The sequence below is a fragment of the Camelina sativa genome, chromosome 17, assembly GCF_000633955.1.
Source record: "Camelina sativa cultivar DH55 chromosome 17, Cs, whole genome shotgun sequence".
NCBI lineage: Eukaryota > Viridiplantae > Streptophyta > Magnoliopsida > Brassicales > Brassicaceae > Camelina > Camelina sativa.
The window spans coordinates 33,080,553-33,090,757 of NC_025701.1; the positions used below are offsets into that span (position 1 = coordinate 33,080,553).

At 33.0% G+C, this 10,205-nt stretch overlaps 4 protein-coding genes across 4 annotated transcripts in view; 1 reads left to right on the forward strand and 3 right to left on the reverse strand.

Annotated features, from left to right (window-relative positions):
• LOC104760022 (putative F-box protein At1g53550) lies at positions 2,474-3,269 on the reverse strand. Its single transcript, XM_010482874.1, has 2 exons — positions 2,949-3,269; positions 2,474-2,710 (listed from the first exon to the last, which is right to left on the reverse strand). Exons 1-2 carry the CDS (start codon positions 3,267-3,269, stop codon positions 2,474-2,476), a joined length of 558 nt encoding a protein of 185 aa, XP_010481176.1.
• Positions 7,344-8,595, forward strand: LOC104758733 (RING-H2 finger protein ATL60-like). Its single transcript, XM_010481658.1, has one exon. The coding sequence runs from the start codon at positions 7,623-7,625 to the stop codon at positions 8,547-8,549; it is 927 nt and encodes a 308-aa protein (XP_010479960.1). The 5' UTR covers positions 7,344-7,622; the 3' UTR covers positions 8,550-8,595.
• On the reverse strand, positions 8,930-10,112 carry LOC109129985 (putative F-box protein At1g53360). The gene is made up of 2 exons (XM_019239057.1): positions 9,753-10,112; positions 8,930-9,682 (listed from the first exon to the last, which is right to left on the reverse strand). Exons 1-2 carry the CDS (start codon positions 10,110-10,112, stop codon positions 8,930-8,932), a joined length of 1,113 nt encoding a protein of 370 aa, XP_019094602.1.
• The window catches only part of LOC109129986 (putative F-box protein At1g53360), a 1,030-nt gene continuing 968 nt past the window's right edge, over positions 10,144-10,205 (reverse strand). Inside the window, exon 3 of the mRNA XM_019239058.1 lies at positions 10,144-10,203. Coding sequence (XP_019094603.1) covers positions 10,144-10,203 — 60 coding nt within the window. The remainder of the gene's footprint in view (positions 10,204-10,205) is intronic.

The following is a 10,205-nucleotide window of genomic DNA, read 5'->3' on the forward strand; positions in this document are numbered from 1 at the left end:
TCAACCGTTTAAGGATCTTTTTAAATTAAAAGTCAAATGAAGATACCATAGTTTTAAGCAAGATTAGAAGATATATGAAGATTGATTGATCATTAAGATCTTTTATGATTGAATGATTGTTTATGATTGAATATTTCATGCAATTCTCTTTAGGAAATAGCCGTAAAAGTCGAGCATGTAGTTAATACAGTGGAATAAAGAGAGAATATGCTTTGACCAAAAAAAAAAGAGAATATGCATGCTTTTGATTGAATGGTTAAGATTGCATCTATCATTTAAAGCTTTAAGAACCCGATTAGTAAATTGGTTAGTATTTGATCCAATTAAAAGACCCATGGTTAGACACGCGGATCCTATGTTAATTTTGCAATCGATTAATTATTCTCACATTTGGCCTTTTTGATTTCAATTAAACGTTTCCTTTTGTCATAATTCGATGGCAATTGCTGTAATTAGTGAAGACATTTTGGACATTTTTTCAAATGTACTCCTCTTTTAATTATAAGAAGATAGAATCAAGAATTAGATTCTTGGGTCATTTACTCTCTTTTGTGATTTCAAGTGCTCTTTCTCTTTTATGCAGATTTGGTCATGAAGTCAAAACATGGAGAATTCAAGGTGATGACCATGTGTGAAACTCCATTGAAGAAAAAGGAAAAGAGTAAAGATCCAAGAAGAAGATGAAGATGAAACTAAAGAGTAGATTAATGTTTTAATTTAACTAAGTGTATTATTTTAATTTATTTTGTTGAGATTTCAAAACTATTTTTCTGGTTTTAATTGACAATTTGTCTTATTTATTTAGCTTTTCTAATTTTAATTTGATATAAAAATTCTAAATATCAATTATTAGCATCCATACGTTTTAATACTTTTGGTTGGAAAATCGTCGTAATTTTTTTCCGACCATTTTTAAATCGTCGGAAATCGGTCAAATATTTCTGACAAATTTCCGACCGTTTATTACCAACGAATTTCCAATCACCTTTTCGGTTGGAAATTTCCGACGAATTTCCAACCAAATAAATTTCCGACCAGCGATTTCCGACTGATTTACTGTCGTCGGTTAATGGTTGGAAATGCTTGTTTCCGACCATTTTCCGACTGATTGGACCGTCGGAAATTGCTTTGTTTTCTTGTATCTCTATTTTATTCATGATTTGTGTTTTTACAATTATGTCTGAGTAGATCTGTTTGTTAGATTTAGGGTTTCTCATTAGGGATTTCATTGTTTATTAGATCTGTTATTATTTAGGATTCATGTTTGTTAGGTTTCTCATTAGAGAAGATTTATGTTTGTTAGGTTATTTTTAATGCTAGATCTTTGATTAGTCATCTGGATTTAGATTTTAGGATTATTGATTGATATGAGAATATAATTGATTTTCCTGATAAAAACTTTTGGTGAGCAAAATTACTTTTTGCAAAAAGATTTGAATTAGTGATTTTGTGAACTTATCTAAACTTGATTTTATTGCTGGTTTTTAACTTAAATTTTGCAAAAAGATTTGGATTTTCTGGTTTTAAAATTTAGATAATATTTGCAGTGAGAACTGATTTATTTTATAATTGTGTTTAGAGTTCAAGAACGGTGCTTAATTGTTGAATTCTGTTTACTTAATTAATTGATATGATTTTCCATAATTTCCTGAGAATTTCCCTAGATATAGGGTTTTTAATTCCTGAATTTACAACATTTTTATTTTCTGTTTTTGCATTGATAAATTACAATTTTGGTTTAGCATAATTAAAATATTATTAAATCTATTGTGTGAATGTTAGAATCAATATGTTTCGACCATTTATGTTTCTCCATAGCTCATAGAAACTACGTACGATTATCAATATTACAATCACTCACACCTCCTTTTAGTTCATGATCAATATCAATCTTTCTTGTTCAACGTATAAAAACTGAAATTCTCAGACCCAACATTAAAGCAAACAAAATAATGGTATATATGTTTTTTTATCATTGGCTTAGAAGCCGAAAACATAACTAATCACAGAAATAGTCACCTCAAAATATGGAGAAATATAAGAAACACAAAGATAGATAATGCTATTAGTCCTGCATGAAAAGAACACACTTACATAAGCTTCACATCTTCAACATAGTTTGTAAATGCGTGAACCCTACTGTACTGAGAAAACTCTTCAAATAATAAACCTTCCAATTTTACTTTGGTGAAAGTGTTGCTCTCAAGATTGTAGTATAAAATGAAGAAAGGACATGCATAGCTCGTTTTACTTTGGTCAAACACAAACACCATTTCGCAACTACCAATCATTCCAGCAGGACGTACATGGCTCATTTTTTTTAACCATCGAAGAGGAATTCGTTTGACACGCTTTGACCATATATGTTGCTCGACATCCTCTAAAACCCACAACTCAAAAGAATCAAGGTAGATACCACTCTTATAGGCACCTAATTTACCCTTCTACTCGATCAAAGTGAAACCGAAAGAGTCTATCCTTGTTGCCAAGTCTCAACACTAACAAGAAAGAATTTCTCAGACCGAACATCAAAGCAGACGATTGTAGGTTTTCCCTTCTCCATCTCCGATGGATAATAGATAACACCATCAATGCATATCCCACTCTCGTTTAGATTTAGAGGATACAGAGTTGTGCAACATTGGATCTCTCTCCATAAGAGATTTTCATTCTCAGTCCCTATTGTGAGAACGTGATACTCACTGGAACACTTTTTGAAATCGAAAGGAAAACTCCACCAGGTGATACACAATACCTTGAACTGTTTGTCGATTGGATCATACCCATGATAATATTTTTCTTTTCTTGCCTTTGAGCTTACTTTCTCCATTCTCAGGTTCGGTAAGGTTAAAGACTCTCCCGTGAAGGGGTTAGAAATCACAGTAAATGTTGAAACTGTCTTCATCAGTATGTTGACGACAGACTAGTCCTTGGATAGGTTGACATACTTCATAGAGATCTTTTCCAGAAGTCTTATGATGGAAGGTGGCTACAAGAGACAAGTTCACATCTGGATTATGAGGTGAAGTGTAGAAGAACAAATCTCCTGCATATTCGATGGTGAGCAGGATCCGCGGTGGTGGATCTGGGAACGTGATCGGGAACAATAGGTTGTTGTTTGTACGGCGAATAACCGATGACCAGAGCTTGGATACGCAACGACACTGAGCCATAGACTTCATCGGCAATCTCGACATGATATTGATGACGACATCAACAGGGAGCACCGGATATTCTCCAGACGGTTTATTGGATCCACACTTGGACATGGTCTGCTCCTCCTGATTTGTCATAGCGGTGGAGTAAGCCCTAAGTAAGCTTCTAAAAAACTATACTCACTCGGTTTCATATTAAGTGTCAATTTAGACTGTAAATTTTGTTACAAAATAAGTGTCAATTTGTATTTCCAATGTAGATGTTTGTTAAATTTTCCAATTTTATCTCTACTAATTTAATGTATTAACCAATAGAAAAAGTTGTATAATATATTAATAAGGGGTAAAATAGAAGATTTAATGATTTTCTTAATATGTGTGAGAAATCCTAAAATAACACTTAATATGAAATGGAGGGAGTATTTTTTTTTTTTTTGTAGGCTATCTTGTTGTTCTAAGAAATCATTTGGCATTCTATTTTTGCAACATTTGTTATTTTCTTTTTAATATTTTTAGTGTATTTTTTTCAGTTAACTTCTATGACATACATTATCTTATTTATATTTATATTTAAGATAAAATATAATGTGATATTATACATTATAAGATGTTTAATTTAAATCTTTAATTTGTGCAGTATATTGTCTAAAATCATGGTTTTTCTTTTTCTCTAAAAAGTTGTCATTTGACACTCTCTTCTTGCAACATGTGTCATTTTCTCTTTATAATATTTTTAGTGTATTTTTTTCAATTAGATTTATATGACATACATTATTTTATTTTTATTTTTATTTAAGACAAAATATAATTTGATATGATATTATACATTATAAGATGTTCAAATTTCATTAATTTGTGTTGCATATTATCCAAAATAATGCTTCTCTCTTTTATTTCTTTTTCCTTTATTTCTTTATTATAATAGATATATAATTTATTTTGCTTGAAATTCCTTCAGATATTATTAGTTACATTAAAAAATTATATTTAACAAAATAATAAATGTATGTATTTATGAACATTCTCGCATATTTTATTATATTTCATATTCTATCACATATTTTGTAACTCTCATATTAATTTCATTCTGTTGAAATTCCTATCATATATTTATAGTTATATTAACTAAAAAAATTATACTTAAAACAACTAATAAATGTATTTTTGCTGAACCTTCTCACATATTTTATTAAATTTAAAATTCTATCACATATATTATAACTCTCATATTAATAATCATATACATCTTTAAGGTACTAAATTTCATTTTATTGAAATTATTTACTTATGTTATACTTTGACACTTTTGTAACTTCCATAGTATTATTAATATTGTAATAAATGACTAATAACAATTAGAAACATAATAAATATTAAAATACATTAATATGTGTTTATTACATTTTGTAACTCTCATATAGCTTATGTAACTCCTTATAAATATAAATTGATATAAGAATTAGTGCACTAACTACCTAATTAAATAATGAATTTATAATAGGCTTCTAACTCCAATTTTTCCTATAAAAAAAGACAGACATCTCAATAACCATCATATCTCAAACCTCACATAAATTTGTAAACTCTATAAATTTTCAACTAATTAATATTATCTTAGTGTATTTCTTTATTTTATATAATAAAGTAAAGTTTTCTTAATCTCATACTTTAAAAAACTGACAAAAGGCACTCATTCGTCACAAAATTGTGTACATAAAAAAATATCCAAAAAAGATATCTTGACATTTTAGCAATGTCCTTTTCGAAATTTCTTGACATTTTAGTAATATCTTTTTTTGACATATCTTGACATTTTAGTAAGGTTTTCTTTTGACAAGCTCTAAGAAGTTTTTATTTGGCATTCTCTTCTTGCAACATGTGTCATTTTCTCTCTAATATTTTTAGTATATTTTTTTTAATTAACTTTATATGACATACATTATATTATTTATATTTATATTTAAGTCCGTTTGAGCAAAAGTAACCGGTTCGTGAAAGTCTACAGAAAACAAGAAATTTAGGTCGAAAAGTATCTCTTTATTGATCAAGATGTTGATAACAAGTACAAGAAACAAGCCACAGCTAATCAACTAGAACCCTAATATTGCTCTTAAGTCGGTTGCTGTGGTTTTGTTGCGCCTCTTGTACTTGCTCCTTATCTCGTGTCCTTCTCCCTTTGAGAGGTCGCTTATTTATATGGTTTTTGAACCCTAGTTCCTCGTGGGAACTGTCTTCTTCCTTTCCTTTTTTTTTTGATAACTTCCTATTTTATTTATGGTTAGTTTCCAATTACTTGTCGGTTGTTTGTCCTCCAAGGTAAAGGATTGGGCTTCTCGTATATGTCGGTAGGCCTTTTTACAGGTTGTTTATGATCTTTAGGAGGTTGTCTAGAACCTTCCATCAAATGAACCGGTCTTCTTAACAACCGGTTAAATATCATCAATAGCCTTTGAGCTCTTTTAGACAACCGGCCACATGGTTTAGCAACTGTCACATGTTGTTTAGTCGATGAATTATTTTTACCCAACAAAGACAAACTATAATTTGATAGTATACATTATAATATGTTCAAATTATTCTTTAATTTGTATAGCGCATTGTCCAAAATAATGATTTTCTCCTTTATTTCTTTATTTTATATATAATAGATATATAATTTATTGTATATGTATTAATTTTTTAAAATGTAACTCCCATAATGTTTGGGAGAAAAAGAAAAACTTATTGATGTAAAAAATATAACACTCATCATTTTAATACATTTTGATGTATTAATCACTACAAGAAAACCTGCAATTTGGGACTCCAGTTTGTGACTGTTTTTTGTCGCAAAAATTTGCTACTTTTGTGATTGTTTTACTACGTATTAACGAAATTAGAAAAAATAAAGGGAAACACGTCGCCTATTAACGCCAAAAATACAACGTCGCAATTCCATCTCAATTTAGCGAGACCATATACGTACTCTTTTGTGACTCAATATATTTAGTCGCAAAACAGACGCATTTTGTGACTACTTTACAACTACCGTTTTGGTCTTAACAAGCAGTCTCAAATGAGTCGTGATATGGCGACCTATTTACAACGACGTTTTCGAGTATCATTTAGTACAAAGTCGTCGCGGCATGTCAACAAAAAACGTTGAGGATGTGAAAGTTAGATGTACTCAACTTTTGGAACTCCTTTAAAAACGGTCGCAAAATAGTCGCAACATGTTGGCAAAAAACTTGAAGAATGTGTGTCAGGTGTAATGAACTTTTGTGACTCTTTCTGAAATGGTTGCAAAAGCTTCACAAATTTTCTCCTATATATATGGCACCACTTCTTCCTTCATTTACATCCACATCAAAAAAAGAAAACAGAGAAGAAGAAAAAAACAGATAAGGAAAAAAAGAAGGAAAAAAGAACGGAAAAAAATGGAGAAAAAAGAGAGTAAAAAAGAAAAACAATGTGGAACAATCCGCTACGAGCATGGATATACAATCAGATCGATCCATCCACTAATCTTATCTCATTGGATTATTCGGCGGGTGTGGAAGAGTTCATCACTTTTACCAGTAGTCGTGCACAAAATAGTAGAGATAGTTTTTATTGCTCTTGTGTAGTATGTCAGAATTCAAAGTCTTTGAAAGCTGTCTCAATTTCGAGTCATTTGCTAAGTAGAGGGTTTATGCCTAACTATTATGTATGTTATGAACATGGTGAAGATTATGATGTTGTTGGGGAAGGAACTAGTAATATACATATGGTTTACCCCTACTATTATGCTTCAACCATACTCCTTAAGATGGGTTTTGTTAAGGCCCAATCTACTCACTAAATTGTAATACATCATACCAAGGAATAATCAATTAGCGAGCCTCACCTTTACTGATAAAATATAGGTTTTTTATTGGTCTTCTTATGCTTGAGACTTGAGAGAAGCTGTTCTAGTATGTGCCAATTGAATCTATAAACTCATTGTATGATATATATACAAATATATCATTTGTACTGTATGTTTAGTTTCAGGTTATAAAACGTTCTTATCTCAAAGCTGATGTTTACCTACATGATCTGGAGAAATTGACTAAACCAAGTCAAAACCCCAATAGCGTGTTCCACTGACTTGTGTCCATAACTTTATAAAAATTCTTGAACCAGTCTTGATGCTCATCTACATACATATTGCCGTGGATCCTGGAGCGAGAAGACAAATTCTTCAAAATTAATGGACCTCCAATTAGATTTCAACTTCAAAAACATCTCCTTATTTCATTTCATTCCGTTTGAATAGCTTCACCCCTTTTTATAAAGCATCGATTTTTCGGGTTTTAAATATGTTCTGTTCTTCTAAGTCTTCACAATCTTTGTCTTGATGTGAGAATCTTTCGTTTTCCTTTCTTTCCACGCAAAAAGTCTTGAGTTTTCTTCCCTTGAATTTTGAACCAAATTCATTAGGTTTTTCACCATTTTTTTATCAGCGATATGGACGAAGAATCTAGTAGTTCTGTTTTCAGAAAATTCGAAGGAGAAGAGACTATGGGAAAAGTACTTCTATTTGCAACCGTATCAATTTTCACAGGGGTTATGTTCCTCCTCTTGCTTCATCTCTACGCTAGACTCTTTTGGTGGCGTGTGGAACAACATTTCAACCTAAACCTAATCCAATCCGACGATCCTGGCTCCACAGTCATCGGCCGTAACCATCGAAGACGTCGTTTCGTCTTTGCTCAAGCTCAAGAAGATCCTCCTTGTAATACCGGTCTTCATTCTAAAATCCTCCAATCGATCCATGTTGTTGCTTTCAAGTCAACGGACTTTAAAGACGGGCTAGAATGCGCCGTTTGTCTCTCTGATCTCGTTGATGGCGACAAAGCTAGGGTGTTACCAAGGTGTAATCATGGGTTCCATGTTGATTGCATCGACATGTGGTTTCAGTCTCATTCCACTTGTCCTCTCTGTAGAAACACAGTTGGTTCCGTGGAAGAGACGGCACATGGAGAAAGTTCTGAAGACCGTGAGGCTTTATCTCAAAATCAAAACTTTGAATCAGGGAACTCGAGTAATCAGCATAATCCATCTCAAGATCAGAGCCCTGTTTTTGGATCTTGCTCTGTTAGAAGCGCATGCCTCCTTGTTACTGAAGATTCTCCTACTGGAAATTTTGCAGATTCTTCTAACGATCATCAACAAGAATCTACTGATACATGTGACAGAGCACAAGAAGTGACTACGGTTGTAGTGGACATTCATGCGGATACAAATGAGAATTTCTCCGAGAGAGTCGGCGAAGAAGAACCTAAGTCACCGATGTTCACAAGGCTAAGTTCGCTTAAGAAGTTTTTGAGTAGAGAGAAGAAAGGTGTAGTTTGCATTATTGGTTCAAGCGGGACCAACAACAACAATGTTTAAATAAATAAGAAATATATGTTGAACCCAATCAAGAGAGATCTCGAGATCAAAATATGAATTGGTTATCTTTGTATATGATACTAGTGTTACATAAACATTACATATGTACGTACACAGTTTGTTTTGATTCAAATCTCTTTTGTTTTTTTTTTATATTAGATATGATGATCAAGCCATGGTTGATATAGTTTAGAATCCAATTCTTGCAATGGTATGGACTGAAAACATAACTAAGAAGTATATACACTGATCAACTGAAGTAAGACAAAGTTTTGCAAGTGCAACATCATAATATAGGGGTTTTAATTAGATCTGTTTTTAAGATAATATCCAAACATTAATTAATCGGAACACACTTTAAATTTTACATAAAGTCTCACCTACTGAAATCCAAAATATAAAGTCTCACCTACTGAAGCCTTGAACTCATAGTCCAGAAAGGTGGAAACAGAAGTCATACTATGCTCAAACTTTTCAAAACCCTGAATATTGATTCTTGTAACCGTGTGCCTCTCTATATTGTAGTAGTAAATGCAGAAAGGGTGATAGCCTGTGACCGGAGAAAATACAATCTCACCGGTACCAGTCATTCCAAGAAAGAAACATGCTTTGTCGAGTTGGGATGGCAATATGCATATACGTTTCGACCATATATGTTCTCCAGCATCTTCTAAAACCCACAACGCAAATCTTTCTTCATAAGACCCACAACGCTGATGTGCACCTAATTTACCTTTGCAGTTGAACAATTGTAACCTCCTATTAGGGACAATGTCTTTATGTAATTTAACAAAGCTGAATTTCTCAAACCTAAAGTCGAAGCAAACCATCTTAGAACATCCATCAGGAAATGTAGCTCCGTAATACAGAACACCATTTATGCATATGTTATAATCCATGGAATCATGGGGAAGTACTGGGTCTTGGATCGTCCTCCATCGACGTTTTATTCCAGTCTCCAATGTCAAAATCCGATGAGTATCGGGTGTTCCATCACGAGACCATGTGATACACAACACTTTGAACTGTTTGCTGATCGGATCAAAGCCAAAATAGCTTTCCGTAATACCGCTAGCTTTCACACTGGGTAAAAATATGGACTCCCCAGTGCCGAAGGAAGACCAATCCACGGACTACTTGGGGACTGATATCCCATGGAATATATTTGCGAAGCCGAAAACACTTTTTATAAGGGGTGGCTACGAGAGAAGAGTTGTCATCTGGATTTTGAGGTTGAGGCGAAGAGGAGACAAATGACTCTTCATTAACTGGATCTTCATTATCTGAGTCTTCATTATCTGAGTCATTAACTGGGACGACGAAAAGGAGCCGTGGACGAGACACAGATTTAGTCAGGAACAGCTCTGTGAAATCAGGACGACGAAGTATGGATTCCAACGATTTGGATACGCAACGAAACCTAGCTATAGAATATGCCGGGACTCTCGAGAAGATATCAATAAGAAGGTCAACAGGGATTGGGTCTGAGTCTTGTCTTACCAAATTTGAAGATTGTGCGATCAATAGATCCTCCGAGAACTGCTGCTCCAGATTATTTTTCATGGCGGATGTTTCAAACCCTAGAATCACTTTTTCAGAGCTTACGCGAACGAAATCGAACTGACTTTATAGTGCCACGATCATAATGGGCCCTCT